The sequence below is a fragment of the Musa acuminata genome, chromosome BXJ1-10, assembly GCF_036884655.1.
Source record: "Musa acuminata AAA Group cultivar baxijiao chromosome BXJ1-10, Cavendish_Baxijiao_AAA, whole genome shotgun sequence".
NCBI classification, from domain to species: Eukaryota; Viridiplantae; Streptophyta; class Magnoliopsida; order Zingiberales; family Musaceae; genus Musa; species Musa acuminata.
Genome location: NC_088336.1, coordinates 22,813,696 through 22,830,331, shown reverse-complemented (window position 1 = coordinate 22,830,331; position 16,636 = coordinate 22,813,696). Strand labels below are relative to the sequence as shown.

The following is a 16,636-nucleotide window of genomic DNA, read 5'->3' as shown; positions in this document are numbered from 1 at the left end:
ATTAAGAATCGACAGCTCCAAGCTGCACCGAACTCGTGGTCAGACGGTGTGTGCCATTCGGACGTGCAAGTGGACCAAACACACCATAAATATATAATCACATTCAGTCTAAGAAAATAAAAATGATACCAATGGATTTGAATTAAAATTAAATTAAGTTAAAATAAAAATAAAAAATCAATCGATTCGCTAATTCTAAATTGAATCGTAATCGGACCTAGATGGTTCGATTATGATTTTTGATTTTTGAGAATCGAAATCGACGATTACTGAACCGATGATTCATAATTAAAAATATATATGATTTTTTATATATTTTTTTATTTAGATATAAAAATTTCTATGATCGAAATCGACGATACTGAAACCAAACTTGTGGTCAAATGTTATACCTACGTAAGCGGACAAAAGATATCTATCACAAAACGAAAATAATGTACATAAATATTTGTATTAATCGAGTTAGAACCAAAACCAAGTCAAAATTAAAATCGAAATCGAATTGTTCAGATGATTCACTAATTCTAAACCGAATCAGAATTTTTGCTAATTCTAAATTGAATCGAAATCGAACCTAGATGGTTTGATTATGATTCTTGATTTTTAAAAATCAAAATCGAAATTGATGACTGATGATTATATATATATATATATATATATATATATATGATTTTAAATTTAAATTATTTTTAATTTTAAAATAATAAAAAAATCGGTGGATTGGAATCGACCATTCCATTCGGAAACGTGAGTCTAAGTCTACTCGCATGGTTTGACACGGCCAAACCAAATTCGAGAGACAACAGCGGAGTCTCTATCACTCTCACGTTGACCGAGTCCATTCTCCTCTGACCACGCAGTCTTCGGCACGTGGATAGAGACAGTGGAGTCGCAACTACTAAATTCCCGGCCTCAACCGGCGTCATAGAAAAAGTAAAAGAGAGAGAGAGAGAGTGTGTGTGTGTGTGTGTGTGATGGGTTTCTAGAGATTCACATCCTGTCTCATCCAACGATGTGTCCCAGATAAAAGATCACAAATCGAACGGCGGAGGTAGAAAGAGGAGAGAGAGAGAGAGAGAAGTCAGTCAAAGTGTCAACCTGCCACCAAACCAGAACGAGAGGTCCTACAGAACAAAAAACTACTGTACAAAAGAGAAGAGGAACAGGAAAAAGAGAGAGAGAGAGAGAGAGAGAGAGAGAGAGAGAGATGGCTCAATAGTTGGACAGAGATGCCAGTCTTCTGCTGCTGGACATAAAATAAAAGAGCTCTTCCCACATCTCACGCTTCTCCTCTCATCCCCAGCAGCCCAAACAAAAAAGAAAAACCAAAGATGCCAATGCCTCACAGACTATTCTGCCATCGCCAGAGTACAGCCTTCGCTTTTTGTTTGAACCCTACGCTGGTCATACTCGCATCCATTATATAAATCCTCCCCCCCACACATGCCTTCTCTCCTCTGATCTCATCCTTATCACCCTCTTTCGACTCCACCCATCACGCCTTTCTCTCACTCTCGAGTGCTTCTCTTACGCACCTTTTGTTCTCCGACTCCGTCGAGCATAGACGAGTCGTGCGTGCGGTGTACATATGAGGAGTGGGATCGTCGCAGCATAGATGGGACTCGAGTCTCTCGGTCTGCAGATGATTCCATGGTGCTTCCACGTGGTGGCCGGCAGTCGGACCAGCCCGTCCCCTGCGGCGCAGGCAACGGGGATCAGGCTCATCGGCTGCGACGGCCGGGTCAGGGTGTACCACCGGCCAGTTGCGGCGGCAGAGCTCATGAAGGAGCACCCCTGCCACCTCGTCTGCCGCTCCGACGCCTTCTTCATCGGTCAGAAGGTCCCACCGCTGGCCGCCGGCGACCAGCTCCAGCCTGGCCACTCCTACTTCCTCCTCCCCGCCCACTTCTTCCGCTCCGTCCTCTCCTTCGTCACCCTCGCCACCTCCCTCATCGGCCCCAACGCCGGCGTCGCGGCGAGGAAGACCGCCCTCCTCAGGCCGTTCGACATCCACAAGACGGCCTCGGGGACGCTTCAGATCAGGGTCTCCGACGAGTTCCTCAGAGAGAGAGTCCGGGAGGAAGAGATCTGCCGCGGTAGCAGCAAAGTTGTCTCCACGGAGGCGTTGGAGAAGGAGTACAGGACGTTGGTGAGGTGCAGGTCGAGGCGGTGGAGGCCGAAGCTGGAGACGATAACGGAGTCGGAGAGGCGGAGAGTAGTCGGGCCATTCGGTGGCTTCAGGAGGAGAAAGACGACGACGACGACGACGAAGAAGAAGAAGGAAGAGATCCAATTAGTTCGGTAGTAGAGCAGCAATCTCTTCTCTCTTGTACATTGTAAATTAAGATGAATGGTGTCCTAAGCCCGCCCTAACTATATATTATTAGGATCGAAAGAATCTTTATCCTCGAAAGAAAGCTCTTCCGTGCTGGTCGGTTGGATGTTTTCACCGTTGGATTTGATGTTCGAAGTTTCTCGCTTAGCCGTTCAACCTATCATCCAACTATGCTTCAGCCCAATGAATTCCTTAGCGGGCTTATGGGCCACAACTAAAGGCATTTAATCTATCACACATCATCAAATCAAACTGCAGAGACACATTTGGCAGTATGAGAGACACACTTGCTGATTTCTGGACTCCTGCATCAGTGCATTATTCTTCCAGCACAGTTTCATTTGTGGAATAGATGCCATATATATGTTATATTTTAATTATGTGGAAAAATGAGTGCCACCTGGCATATAATATTAGAGCTTATTAGGTCCGATGTAAGTGACCGAAGGATGATGCCACCCATATGGTAATGGCCGAGCATTATTTTCGACACTCGATAGGATGAGCAGAACCACGAGCCATTATGATTGATTGATACCTTTGTCTGTGGCTCCTACACGCTCCTCAGCAGCATCTCTTGATACCTTTTGAAGGATTCCAGCTTCTGCAACCTCATCTGCCTGTGAAACCTCTTGATGAATACGTCTGCTGCGTGGTCGATCTCGTCCTCCAGCCTGAACTCAGAACCATCCTCCTTGGAGTTCTTGACGAGATCAATGACGGATCCGGTGGTGTTCCCAAGCTCGTCATCATCTTCTTCTTCTTCTTCCAAGTCAAAGAGTGAGTGCCTCAGATCTGGATAGTCGTCGTCGTCATAACAGTACATCGGTTCCTTGTCGGTTGGGTTCGTCAGGGCTGCATTCTTCGCAGCATCGTAGAGCACGATCGCCTTGTCGTGATCATCGGCAGAATGGGCACCTCCTTCACCTTTCTCTTGGCCCATCAGCGCATGGATCTTGTGGTTGATTGCCTTCATGAGGAGCTTCTTGTTCTGAAGGAGCCTCAGGACCAGGAGCCTGGTCCTCAAGGCACTAGTTTTGCTCTTCACCGCCATCGACTTGGCCTTCACCATGGCCACAACCGCGGAGCACATCTGCTTCAAAAAGGAGGAAGAAGCCCGGAACTTCATCTTTGAGGTGGTAAAGAACTGAAGATAGTCGCGGATCAAAGAACAGTTGGGAAGTGCATGAAATGCTGATCAAGAGAGAGAGAGGGGGAAAGAGATCTGGAAGGAAATGAAGTGCTGAACGTTGTGTTTGTAAACGGATCAGAATAAGTGGAAGATGTGGGGAGGAAGAAGAGAGTAGTAGTAGCGTTTGGAATAAGAACCAAGAGAAGGAAACATCGGAGAGTGTCGCAAGTGACTGTTTTTGCATGGGCTTTGTCTCGAGGGATGACATGGGTTTTTATAGAGGATTGAGGCAACGTTTATGCACTTGACTGAGACTAAAGAAAGAAAACTTAATGGCTAAGTAGTGAAGTGAGCAACCAGGAAAGTGAAAGCTCAAAAAAGCAGGAAAAAAAGTGGAAGAAAGCAACCATGGCATGTGAAAGAAACCAAGGCGTGGAGGAGTCGTCGTCGTTTGCCGCAAAGGACAGTTGTAATAGTAGGTTCTTTTGAATTATTTGGTTGCTTTGGTGGTCATCCACAGACCGAAATATCTGCTGATCCATCTTTTTCTTTTGCAACGTTTCTTTGCGCTCTTTGAGTGCACTGATGATTGTAATGTCTCTGAGGTAGCCTTTATTGCTATTGCTTTTTCTCTATGCCTTTTATCTGATGATAAATATCTGCCTATATCGTCCATAATTTTCTTAAATCTCCGCATTATGTATGATAGTAAATATTAGTTTAAATTTTCTTACTGGATTCTTCATATTTCTCATGGAATATTAATCTTATGATATACAGTAATTTTGGCTACTTGTTGACATGCCATCTCTAACGATCAAGCACTTGGAGATAGAGATTAAGCAAAATCACATATAGCGCCTGCATAGTTACGTACATAGCAACCATGAAGTATATTAGTACAAACGAAGGTTCGCCATACCGTACCGTACCGGCGTTTCGACCCGGGCTCGGTACCGATACGGTACGATATACCGCTCGGTACACCCAGGTGTACCGAGCGATACACTCACGTGTATCGAGTACTGTACACTACTACAGTGCTACTGTATATTGCTACAGTGTTACTGTACACTGCTACAGTACTCGGTACGGTACGAGACGATCCACGTACCGCTGGCCTGTCGAACCGGTACGTACCGGGGCAGTACAGTCCGGTACGACAAATCCAAACAATACAGAATAAAAGAAGCACACGAGTAATTCTAACCGTAGTGGTATGGCGCTTAAAGAATAAATTTCGATGGTGCTCGAAGTCCATAAGTTACGTGCTCAACCTCATCTGACCAATCTATCGATTTGACTTTTTAGGCGTATAGTTCAGAGAAGAAAAGCCACAGTTCTGTTAAATTAGCATATGAATCCGATTGCCAAATTGGGCACAACACATTTTGAAACAGTATCCAACCACAGATCATTCTCGTTACACACTAGACAGTTAAAAGGGGGAAGATTAATATATCTATACATTCATGTTACAAGGAGATAATAAAAGAAACATTTGAAGGAACAACAAGATTCGCTTCCACCGGTCCCCCCACACCGGCAAAATTAAGGCAGCAAAGTCCTCGTGTCCCTCGTTTCTGGATCGTTATCATCTATTGAAGGTTTACCCCATTCTGTGTTTCTAAGAGGAATGAACTTTGCTCGATCATAATTAGTTCCTCTGAAACCTGTTGTTCTTGAAGACACCATAGGCATTACAAGTACCGAAGAAGCGCTAATTGACTCATCACCAAGACCGAGTGAGAGAGAACCAGCTGCCTGCAAGAGGAACATTAGAAAATGCTAACAAAATATCTTATATAGTTATAATACCGTCTCATTGTTTTCTCAAAAGAATTTACAAAGCCAAAGTACCTTTGCCTTCAACAGAATAAACTTCACTTTAGTAAGCACTGCTTGTGCAAGTGACCTCACATCACTTATTTCAGGATCTTCTAATGGTAGTAGCATGGAGCCCCTGCAGTTCCAATTATCAACATTATATATCAGCTAGAGTAGATTATATACATCACCATAATTGCTTAATAACTTCAAATGGAAATCATCTCAATATATGAAACGTGTGAATCGGCCGCAGAGAAAGCCAACATGTAATTTGAAGTAATGTACAAATTAATATTTAATATCATACAGTTAATGGAACATCAATTTTATGACAAGCAACAAGATAGAGAGGGGATGGCAAGTACCTGTTCATATCAGTTGGAAGGTCTTGAGCTGAAGAAGGCAAAGAAGAATCCTTTGTTTCACTTCCTAAAAGTTGTTGGCAAAATTACTTTAGTTAACACTAATGATGCATAAAAAGAAGAACCATTAACGATCTGTAGGTACCTTTAGAATCATCAGGTGCTAATAAAGAAATGCCAATAAATACAAATGTCATCCCCACTACAAACATAGTTATTCTTAATGTGTTAAATACCTGTTAAAGCACTTAAGTTAGCTTCATCTAATGAAAAAAAAAAATATATATATATATATATATATATATATATATATATATATATATATATATATATATATATATATATATATATATATATATATATATATACACACATAGATTTCTATGGATAAGGCTCACTTGATATTCTTGAAAATAAACAAATCCTGTAAAGATAGAGAAGAAGGTCCATGCAATCTGAAACATGGGAACAATGAGGATTGCATCGAAAAGAGACAACCCTTCATTCAGTCTTGCCATCTGGAATTTAAGAAAAGCTATATCAGACATCTCAGAGTAAGGAAGTCTCAAGGTACAGTTTACTTGGGGCTTTGTTGACATCATTACCCAAAATCCTGCCGTGCTAAAGAACAACAACAGCATACAATATGTAAACCAGCTATGGAACTGATAGTTGCTGCTCATGGTCAGTCTTAGCATATTAGACCTGGAAAGTGTACACATCAAATATATAAATAGAAGAAATCAAAAGTATGCATAGAGATCAATTAAAAAATATTGCAGCTTATCTTGCAGAAACAAGGAATGAAATTCTTAAGACGCCAACTTACAAGGATTTTGCAAATAACACTGAGCAAGAACCCACAGCACCAGAAACAGTGGCATAAGAAAATGGAAGCAAAGTCCGCCAATAGGAACTCTCTGGATCAGAAACTGAAAGATATGCTTCTCCTGTCCTGATTGTTATAGTAATTAGGATAACTATAATTTGTAGCACAGGGATTGGATGATAAGGATAAGACAAACAAGGAGGCTGGCTTCTAACACCCAAAAATAAGCTGGCTCGACGTGCTAACAATTTTAGAAACTATTAGTCTGCTCACCTGTAAAAGTACTGGTTGACACCAACTATCAATAACAAAGTCAAGCAATAGAGAAGAAAAACCATGCTGCTGTATTTTGCAATCAACTCCTCTGGTGTATATACTGCAAAGAAAAAAGAAGAAATATCATTTAGTTGATTATTAACTATTCCTTCCCTCTATTAGGTTGATGTTAATACCAGGTGACTGGTGGTTTCCAAAAGACACTAAGAAAATGTTGCCAAAAACAATAAAAGTTGTTGCTACCATGACCCTGCAAAACAAGTTGTCATATGAAATCATATTTCTGCATTAAGCATATGTCCGTTTTAAAACAATGTCAATTCTGAAATGACTTACTTGACTGACACTGTCTTACTGAGCACAAAGTAAGCAAATGCAATATTAGATATGAACTGAATTGATCCCAATGCTGCAAGAAGTGACTGCAATCGCAAAACACAAAATAGCCTAGTCAGGGAAAAAAATAATCGAACTGGTCATGATTATACAATCCTCAAAAATAAAAACCAAATTTTAAAAGCATTTCCCACCCTGTGAACCATCCTTAAATTTTGGACCGTAAATTACCCACAAATTTCTTAAAACGATGGTGATATGTAAAGCCTTAAGAACTTAAACTTCGATCTAATAGGTAGGTAGTCATTGACTAGCCAATCAAGAGCATCTTAATGCCCTGAATCATTGTGAACATAGCCAATACATTAAGAATCAAAGAATTCTTGAAGAGATAAATGGATTAATCAAAGAATACATTCAAATCCTGGGTGACACAAATTTCTACTTCCCATCACTATCATCGTGGACAAAATGCCAACAAAAAAATAGTGTACATCACATTTACAACAGTAACATACATGTTTGTGAATAATGCTCTTGCTGAACCCAGATTTGAGTAGTGAAAGCCCAAGAAAGGCACATTATATCAAGATTAACATTTTATACTAGATGATATATTTCATCAGTAACTCATGAACAAAACCAAAATATTTAACTTGACCTGTGCAGCATATGCAAAGGAAACAAAGTTGAGGCAGTTCCCGAAAACAAACAAAAGAATGCCTGCATTAGAAGGTGCACCATTAGATCAGCTAAAATATATATTTTTCAAAATAGAAGATATCACAATGTAAAGTATCACCAATTCTCCAGGTCTGGAAATGTATAATAGATTTCACATTAACTTTGATATTGGTTCCATCACAGCTAGGCATATAATGCTTCTCTCGCTGCAAACACAGAGACACACACCATGGGAAGAAAATTGGCATGTTAGTACATGAAGTAACAGTGTATGTAGTACAGTATTTATTCGCAACAAGCTATGACAGGAGAAAAAGACCGCAGATTTTCACACTGGAGCAAACAATAACAGGAAATGGTAAAGTTACAGGAAAGCATGAACATGTAACACAAAAATACCTGATCATGACCCAATTTTAGAAGGTTAGTCCCAAAGTTTATAGTAATACTCCCAATTATATTAATAAATGCTCCAATAATCCACTCCCCCATGGATCAATGATGATGAGGAGCTCTTCTATAGTGAGATAAATCAGTTCAAGACTTTTTTGAAGGTCGACTCTTGCACATCATTGTTTTAGTCATTGGCGTTCAGGTCTTCTCGATCTGTAGGCAAATCCCATAGTGCATATGCAGACTCTTTATACAGTAGAAATGATTGAATCAAGTTCTGCACTCCTGAAAATATCAAAGTTATCCACGAATGCAGTGCGTATAAGTTGATCACTAGAAGGGTCAAGGATAACGTCAGATTATTAGATTAGCCAGAGAATAATAACAAAGACATCCAATGATTGGAAAGAACAAATAATGTGAAAAGATAACAACATGTGATGGCAATATCAAGGTTCTTGCTTAAACATGCTATGCCACTCCACAACCTGCATAACATTTAATATTTATCTTAAGAAAATTTGCCAAATACATAATCCATAACAAATTTATGGACAGTATCGACTTGAACATTTCAGCTTATGATATCAACAATTCAGGTTGAAAGAAGTAACTAAGAAAAAGAACAAAAAGACTACAAAGTAAATTAGTTTATGATTTACTGGAATCTTATTTATCTTAGAAAAAGCCGCCATATCTTCCATACTTCAGTAACAACAAATGACATACAAAAGATATAGAATAAGTTCAACTTAGAAACATATGGCTAGGTTCAACAGCTTGTTCCCAAAGGCAATGTTGAAATGTTTCCTATAATATTTAAATGCCTTAATCCTGCTATCCAAAGACTCCTTTCTATTCATTAAAATCCCCAGGGAGTGATTAGCATTAAAGCCACATAACTCTTTAGCAATCATTCTCTTGTTTAGATAAATATGGCAATTTTTGAATGCTCAGCTTGCCACGTAGCAATTGCTCTCCAGCTTGTTAAAACAACTCTCTCCATAAAATATCAGAACTGTGAAAATTGATATTGAAAAGATAGAAATTAAGGGCATGGCTCAGATAATAACTTTGATTCAGATAAAGTGTTGTTTGCTCCATCTTATTGAAAATCCAGCAAAAATACTTCCAAGTAATGCCTTCATGCGGTATGTGGTCAAGAAAAGCTCCGAGAACTTCGCTGGTCAATCAAAAATGAAGTTTTCTAAGTGTTCCAAGAAGTCTATGTGGTTCCCGATGGTACAGTAGGTCTGCCTATATCTAAGACAAATGACCATACTTCAAAAACTCACCAATTCCATTCCATAGAAGAAAAAAAACCCACACCTGCCGTACATTGTTCTTCCATAACTAGCCTTTTAATGTATGACTGCTGTACATTATGAATCACGCCTTGTAAGCCAGTGACTTCGATAAAAATTCTGATATGCCTTGGTAGCAATATCTCCAATAAAAAAGGCAATAGGTGCATGATGCTACTGCCAATATGATATAGGGAGGGTTACGAGGAGGAACAATGCAGGCAGCCCATATACTATTGAATTCCCCTTCAGCAAACAATTGCAAGCTTTTGTTAAATGAAATTCTCTAAACTCTGAATAAGCGACATATTTTAGATGTTAATCCTCATGGTAGGTACACACCAACAGTTTCTTTTTCCAGCTTCCTCTTTGTCTTCTATACCATAATTCCCTTGAAAGAAGGCACAAAGTCCACGACATCTGTCTTGTCCAACTATCAAGCCTAAATTCACGCGATTGGATGACGGAGCTGCGATTAGCGATCATCCGATAGGACGGAGAGTAGAAAACCCATCGCAAATCTAATTGCCAGCATAAATAAGCTCCAAATTATAATGATAAGATACAGATAGTGTTGAGAAAATTCATGGGCTAAGAAGAAACAAAAACACATTATATTCCCAAAGAGATTCTTTAACAAAATAAAAGAAAAAGAGAAAGAAAAGGAAAATCGTTCAAGAACCTTATTTGCTGTCACGTAATCTTCCAGCTCAAGATACGATCACGAGCACCAGATCTGACAGACAAACAAACGCATGAATTGACGATAAATTAGGATCCTATCTACCTCATCCGCACCGAAGCGGAAATGCTTAGTAGCCAGATCCATAATCTAGAGTCAGCGATTGAAACAAGAATGTATAGATCACACCGGATCTTGAAGCATTGACCAAGGAAGAGTCATTTTCCGGGGGCTTTACCTCGCGGGAATGGTCGCGGAATCCCCCTCCGGCCGTAGCCGAGGCCCAAGAAGAACGAATCGATCGATTCGAGACGAACAGGAGAAGAAGATGAACCCTTGAAACTTTTCTTGCGACGGAGGAGGACGAGGAAAAGGCGAGAAGATCTGCAAAATTAGGGGCGCAGATCACCGATCGCTTTTCCCCCCGTAGTCGAACGTCACAAAAATAACAAAGAATAAGAAGTCATTCACCGAGGCTACTTTTTATATTGGCGAATTCGTGAGTTCCCCGAGCCCTTTCCCGCCTGGTGAGGATCTTCTGTTATGGCACAACGACAAGAACCAATATTTCCCAATCATGCAACTGAAGGGACCCACTGATGGAAAGAGATCGCACGCTGATTCTATTTTTCTGGTGGATAAAAATGCTGAACTCTGTCTCGGATATAACAACTGTTAAGCCATTGTTCGATTAGTACTTTTTTCGCTTTAGTATCATTACAACTTTTATTTATTTCGAAGAATGACAAATAAGGCGTTAGGATCCCAAAAAGACGAAAGCCACGACTGAACGCTTTCACAGCCGTGGCTGATGACCTCATCAGCATCGGTGTCTTTCTCTCGGGTGTTTTCTCGGGGGAGACTCCTGAGAGTGTCTTTAAGGCGTATCTCGTCGTCTTAATCTCTGAATGGTCTTCGTTCGGTCCCACCGGTCCACGTTGGTGGTACAAAGTTTCGCGTTCCTTTTTCTTCGGCACCCACAACTTTCTCGCCCATACACCCAGTGACACGTAAGGCCACAGAAGCGGTGGACCCCGCAAAGCATCTCTGCATGCGGGGAGGAACCAAGGTTTGGGGACGATTGTCGGGCGGAGTCGCTTACTTTAACACCTTCATACGCGTTACGGTCACCTAAACCGTACGATCGGCGTTCACCACCATCTCACGTGGCTCTTTAAGACGGGGGAAATCACACCTGGCCCCACCATCCTCAATCACCATTACGTTCGTTACAGCAAATTTAGATGGATTCCATTCGATGAAGAGTAATTGTTCATCCTAGTGACTGATACAATCCAATCTTATCTATCCTGTTCCTTTTTTTGTGACCTTGTTTTGCAATGGTACAAAGAATAGTGAGTGCATTGTAATCATGACAATGGAAATGACAGTATCAATGGTGACCATGACAGCCCTCTTCATATCTGCTACCATATGTGGCCACAAGTTGAAGGATGGCAAAGCTGCAAAAGCAGCATTAAGACCTTTATTGTTCTGCAGTCCCTATCATCAGATCATAAGTTTACCAGTTCAGGACACAACAACTAATCATTCATTAAGAATCACAGAAGTTTGTTCAGGAGAAGAATTATCGATTGACTTCGTAAGATTCACACTCGGATAATATAAGAAGGTTTACTTACAACTTTGGATCTGACACCAGCATCCAAGATACTACTTTTAACGTCGGAAATATACACAGAAACCTCAGGTATGTACAGGACCAAAACTCTCCTTGAGACTGATGATTAAGCAGGGTCAATACATTATCACAGACAGCGAGATCGGGTTGAGTTGTGAAGAGGTCAAGCAAGAGCAGGGACAGCACAGTGGGATTCTGAGTTGCCACAAGCAAAGCCTTCAATTCTTACTTCCGGGGAAGAACCACAGCTTGGAGACCCTTTTTCGACTCTCCCTGCCTGCTTCATGCTGAGGGAGACTCCAATTGGGGAAGGTAAGAACTGGCTATGTTTGCCAAACTCTGCATCTCGGACTACGGGATTGTTAGTGCGCGCAGGAGGTGATCCACACAAAAGGCCCACCTGGCTGCCGAAGTCTCCATCACCCTCAGGGCATTCCTAATAAGCAACAAACTTGTCACTAGGACCATAAAAGAGGATCAATGAAAAACAAACTTTCTCCCAAAATACGTATTCACATTGCAAATGTAAATCATTACCCTTCTTTGGAGAAGATCAAGAGTTTCAGAAGCATAATCCACTCTATGAATTTGCAGAATGCTGGAAAACAATGATAATTCGGAGTAAGTGATAAAGTGATGCCATAAAGAAAAATAATTGATGATTTTAAACATTTCCGCTGCAGAGATAATAACAGTGGTTAAAAAGGTTCATTATTGCATGAGAAAATGGGCACCAAACTATCCATCTTATGCTACCAAAATGCTGTTAAACTCCAGACGCAAAGCATATAATTGACTGACACAGAACTGGAAGCATATTGTCATCCAAAAAGAATTTGCTTGTTGGATGTCATTACCAAACTAACATGTCCTATGGGGCTATCAGTGAGGAACTTGGTTAACTTGCTACAGGTAAGAAAATGAAAGGAATTAATGTTTCTAAATAATTAGAAAAAAAAACATACCCTTTTGGATTGGGACCGACTCTATTGCAATATTCCATGAAATAAGGAACCCTAGTTACCCAACGAGGTTGAGGACAGATAACTTCAGATCTAGGAAATGGTTGGTCATTGATTTGCCAAAACCTCGACTTCTTTTCAGACATAGGATCTTGACATAATTGGTTTGTTGTATTAAGTCTCATTGGGCACTTTTCCATTTCGACAGTCTCCTGGATCATCAAAAGAAAACAAATTAAGAAGCAAGCAAAATGAGAGGGATCTAGAAAGTAGTTCTACAAGACTAGTCTAGGCATAGTTATATAGAACAATGTTAGAATAGAACCACCAATCACAAGCATTTGTAGTTCTGTGAAAAGTAAACAAATTTTGACTCATAATCAGGGGGACAACAGGTGATGAAGTGATTTAGCATTCTGAATGGTGAAGGCTGAAAAAATTGTCTGGTTAACTTAGCTTTCTGAAAAATCCAAAAGAAATGTAAGAAGGTCAATAGCACCAATGAACTAAAATGTAAAAGAATAAACAATTATATCCTATGATGTTAAATTTAAGAAAATATAGCAAATATTTAAGGACCACCGGATACTTTATGAAAATGAAGTTAAAAGCAGACCTATTAGAAAAACATAATTTTGACAAAACCAAAAACTAAGGCCGAATGTACTGGCACAAGTAAGAAAAGTAAAGGTTATTGGTGCAGCAGCAATGTATCATCTATCTTAAAGATTCTAACATTGTAATTTTGAAGCAAGAAACTGTCAGAATGACAGTAGGCAACTACAAGCCTTCATCACGCAAGCAGTGACTATTTTATAGGTTAAAATGACTAAACAATAGCACACCAGTGCGGTACAAAGCTCCGCAATAGTAAAGAAAATAATGAAACTTCTGAAGCTAAACATAATCTTTAAAAGGCATGCAATCACAGCAAGCAAAACTGCCTTCATCTCGGAAGATTGGCATGTACATCTATCATGGGTTCATGAAACAGATGCATAAGTATGATAATTTTCAGGCATCACTGCGACAGTAGCAGCATATGCAACATACATCAGAATAACTAGAACCAAAGTCTTGATTTCACATATACATTTACTTGAAATCCCCTTAGCTGAGTCCAGAACTGATTCTTTCCGACCGGTTTTGCAGTTCAGTTCAGGACACTCTTCACTTTTGTTTAGGAAGTGGAGGGACGGCAGAAACCTTACTTTTTACAAGAACTGGAAGTAGCTCCAAAAATGAGCAGAAAGCATTCGACGCGACGATCTTTTGCGAATCCAAATTTGTGCTACAGCATGAAATAAAATAGTTCGGTCAAAATATTAAAACCCAAAGGGTATTCTCTCTTCCGTAGTGTGAGAGAAAAGGAACAATTAGGTTGGCTTAGAGCCATAAGAAGGCAGAGGAACCAGCAATGTCGGATTAGCAAGCCGAAGGTCGAAACTTTCGGCGATCAAACTCGCCAATCCCCATGTCTAGATCTCAATTCGACCCCGCAGGTTCCCAATTACAAACTATATCAGAAACAACATCATGGTCCAACCCATACCTCACAACAGGGAAGACAGAAGTATTTTTGCAGCTAAAAACACACAAATCCAAGGTAAAAGCTCATTCACCAGACTCTGTATCCATACCATCTGGAAACGGGCGGATCCGACGCGACAGCTCTAGACCACCTCCGAGCCGCCAGATCTAGCTCGTCATCACGGCCTACGAGATCCCCCTCATGATCGAAGCCACGGATAAAACGCAGCAGGCCAAGATCCCACCATTATATGCTGCTGCGGAAGAAGGGAAGCAAGAGAACCAAGGCGCGAGAGAGATCTTTACAACTCGCGTCCACCCTCCTCCCCTTCTCTTCTTCCCGCACGGCCTTTTAACGCGGAGCGGGGAGGATGGTGGTGAAGCGAAGCCGAGGCCCCGCGGTTAGGTTAAAATCCCAAGCCTAATCCGGAGGTTACGCCACGTTATTAATCTCATTAAGACTCCATTAATTTTGTTCCTTTCTCCAATTAATACACTTTAAGAAGTAGCAAATAAAATCGAGAACAAAATATGATTTAAAAATATATTTTTTTGTTATAAAGATGTGCTATTTTTTATTTTTTAAAAATAATCTTAATTTTTAAGAGGGCAATTTATTTAAATTCAGGTAAATTAAAATTAATTTATTTTATAAAAGAATATTACGCGGAAATTGTCGTTCGCAGACGGTGTTGTTCGTCGACAGTGATGGCGTGCGAAACGATCGGTAATTGGGAACTCTGTGGCGACACGTGTCGAGCGGATGGTGGCCCTGAGGAGTCAGCGCTTGGTCAGCATACTAAGAGGGCGAGGTTAAGCTTATCAGCTGCTACCGCACTCGTGACGTACGGTGTCGACATGTGGATCATACGAAACCCTCGACCGCTGATTTCATGGAGATGATGTGGCGTCAAAACTAGAATTAGTAATTGCACTATTCAGTAAAAATAATAAAAGTATTTTGGAATTCTCATAACAAAGGAAGAGAAAAATACGTGGTCGGCAGGATTCGAACCTGCGCGGGCAGAGCCCACATGATTTCTAGTCATGCCCGATAACCACTCCGGCACGACCACTTGGTTGTGGAATTGGGAAACTAATAAAATGATATGAAAGATAAAATGTCCTGCTTATAATACATGCACAGTACAGAAATTGCTGCTCGGAAACTAATCAGACATGTCTACATAATGCTGAACGATTAGAAGTCTGTAAGTTGTTAGCTTCTGCTGTATCAAGTTTGGATAAGATGCTTCACCAACCTTCGTACATGGTGGGTAATAACACATATATAGTTGCATGTCTTTATTGGTTTAGGCTCATAAGCAATTTCCTACCTTATCCAATCATACACCCACACCACCTTGTTTCTGATATCTAATTAATCGTCACTCGTCTTGCTTTCTAAAAGCATCCCACCTCGCGTTGTCCTCCAAAACCTGCACTTTGTGACTCGAATGATCTTTAGCTTTTGGTTATGGGAGCCATGTGTGCTGCTTCGATGGTCTCCATCGCAGCTCCCCGTGCTAAGTAAACAAAACTTGACCATGTTTTCAGCGTCGCATCGTCATCCATTATCCAAGATCAAGTGGGTGACGAGATCCACGAATCCACGGCTGTAAAGTAGTTGATATCCATCGTTTTATGATGCGAAGAAGTATAAGGAGTGTGTGGAGGATGTAGAATTCATGACGAAGAAGAGAGAGAGAGAAGGAATGGGAACTTGAGCTCGACTGGTTCCTGTTTTGACTTCGTCCTCTCTAAAGATGCGGAGGAAGAGGAAGAAACTGATCCATAAGGAGCTTGTCATCCTCTAGCTCCCCAGAGAAAGAGGAGGAAGACATGAACTGAAGCTACAGAGGCAAGTCATATAGGCAAAAGGGAGGCTAAGCCTCTCTCTCTCTCTCTCTCTCTGTCTCTCTCTGCTGTTGATGTTATGGTGCTATAGGATTTCAGTAAAGACGGTCCCTGAGACTTGTAAAGAGCTCTGTTCTTGTTGGGACATGGTGATGCGGTAGAAGCATCAAACATGTTACAAAGTCTCATTCTATTGTATCAATAATGCAACTTTGTTTGTACTTCGTGCTTGAGATATGGTACTACTATGTTCCTATTGTATCAATAATTAATGTGCTCGATGTGTTTGTTGGTTGTTCTCTTCCTTTCCTCTGTTCCTTTCTAATCTTCCAAACTACAGATTTATTTGGATGAAGTAAAATTTTGACGGATACTGAGACTTCAGATAGATTGTGATATCATTTATGTGAGGTGTTGCACTAGGAAGAGGGCTATGTAGAAGAAGACTAGTATGTGCTCTGTAAATAGGTTTTGGATATGTT

At 40.6% G+C, this 16,636-nt stretch overlaps 4 protein-coding genes and 1 non-coding gene across 11 annotated transcripts; 1 reads left to right on the top strand and 4 right to left on the bottom strand.

The window, feature by feature from the left end:
• Window positions 1-1,376: 1,376 nt before the first annotated feature.
• On the top strand, window positions 1,377-2,417 carry LOC104000641 (uncharacterized). The gene has a single exon (XM_009422729.3). It carries the CDS (start codon window positions 1,616-1,618, stop codon window positions 2,303-2,305), a length of 690 nt encoding a protein of 229 aa, XP_009421004.2. The 5' UTR covers window positions 1,377-1,615; the 3' UTR covers window positions 2,306-2,417.
• A 267-nt stretch (window positions 2,418-2,684) lies between these two features.
• On the bottom strand, window positions 2,685-3,727 carry LOC135595557 (uncharacterized). The gene has a single exon (XM_065086632.1). It carries the CDS (start codon window positions 3,462-3,464, stop codon window positions 2,889-2,891), a length of 576 nt encoding a protein of 191 aa, XP_064942704.1. The 5' UTR covers window positions 3,465-3,727; the 3' UTR covers window positions 2,685-2,888.
• Window positions 3,728-4,807: 1,080 nt separating this feature from the next.
• Window positions 4,808-10,626, bottom strand: LOC104000643 (probable magnesium transporter NIPA8). 7 transcript variants are annotated; one of them, XM_065086631.1, is made up of 16 exons: window positions 10,402-10,626; window positions 10,164-10,217; window positions 9,824-10,072; window positions 9,473-9,727; window positions 8,184-8,462; window positions 7,903-7,990; window positions 7,762-7,823; window positions 7,101-7,186; window positions 6,941-7,014; window positions 6,762-6,864; window positions 6,489-6,614; window positions 6,058-6,364; window positions 5,805-5,895; window positions 5,663-5,726; window positions 5,328-5,430; window positions 4,808-5,231 (listed from the first exon to the last, which is right to left on the bottom strand). In XM_065086631.1, exons 5-16 carry the CDS (start codon window positions 8,274-8,276, stop codon window positions 5,019-5,021), a joined length of 1,410 nt encoding a protein of 469 aa, XP_064942703.1. In that variant the 5' UTR covers window positions 8,277-8,462; window positions 9,473-9,727; window positions 9,824-10,072; window positions 10,164-10,217; window positions 10,402-10,626; the 3' UTR covers window positions 4,808-5,018. The 7 variants fall into 7 exon arrangements, with proteins under 7 accessions (XP_064942703.1, XP_064942701.1, XP_064942702.1 ...); XM_065086629.1 differs by having other exon boundaries at window positions 9,824-10,002; XM_065086630.1 differs by lacking the exon at window positions 9,473-9,727 and having other exon boundaries at window positions 9,824-10,002.
• Window positions 10,627-11,734: 1,108 nt separating this feature from the next.
• LOC135583070 (uncharacterized) lies at window positions 11,735-14,684 on the bottom strand. Its single transcript, XM_065086628.1, has 4 exons — window positions 14,408-14,684; window positions 12,771-12,979; window positions 12,343-12,403; window positions 11,735-12,241 (listed from the first exon to the last, which is right to left on the bottom strand). Exons 1-4 carry the CDS (start codon window positions 14,408-14,410, stop codon window positions 11,969-11,971), a joined length of 546 nt encoding a protein of 181 aa, XP_064942700.1. The 5' UTR covers window positions 14,411-14,684; the 3' UTR covers window positions 11,735-11,968.
• A 607-nt stretch (window positions 14,685-15,291) lies between these two features.
• TRNAS-AGA (transfer RNA serine (anticodon AGA)) lies at window positions 15,292-15,373 on the bottom strand. The gene has a single exon. It is a non-coding gene; the product is annotated as a tRNA-Ser (tRNA).
• Window positions 15,374-16,636: the final 1,263 nt, after the last annotated feature.

What these genes read in the sequence shown, in the direction of transcription:
- LOC135583070 (XM_065086628.1), bottom strand. An exon ending in GTCGGTCCCAATCCAAAAGG is followed by an intron (nt 12,404 to 12,770) that starts GTATGTTTTTTT and finishes ATTGTTTTCCAG; the next exon opens with CATTCTGCAAATTCATAGAG. An exon ending in TTGATCTTCTCCAAAGAAGG is followed by an intron (nt 12,242 to 12,342) that starts GTAATGATTTAC and finishes GTTGCTTATTAG; the next exon opens with GAATGCCCTGAGGGTGATGG.
- LOC104000643 (XM_065086631.1), bottom strand. Translation starts at nt 8,276, where the DNA reads ATGGGGGAGTGGATTATTGGAGCATTTATTAATATAATTGGGAGTATT. An exon ending in CCTTTGCATATGCTGCACAG is followed by an intron (nt 7,187 to 7,761) that starts GTCAAGTTAAAT and finishes TTGCGATTGCAG; the next exon opens with TCACTTCTTGCAGCATTGGG. An exon ending in GTGTTATTTGCAAAATCCTT is followed by an intron (nt 6,365 to 6,488) that starts GTAAGTTGGCGT and finishes TACACTTTCCAG; the next exon opens with GTCTAATATGCTAAGACTGA.
- LOC135595557 (XM_065086632.1), bottom strand. Translation starts at nt 3,464, where the DNA reads ATGAAGTTCCGGGCTTCTTCCTCCTTTTTGAAGCAGATGTGCTCCGCG.
- LOC104000641 (XM_009422729.3), top strand. Translation starts at nt 1,616, where the DNA reads ATGGGACTCGAGTCTCTCGGTCTGCAGATGATTCCATGGTGCTTCCAC.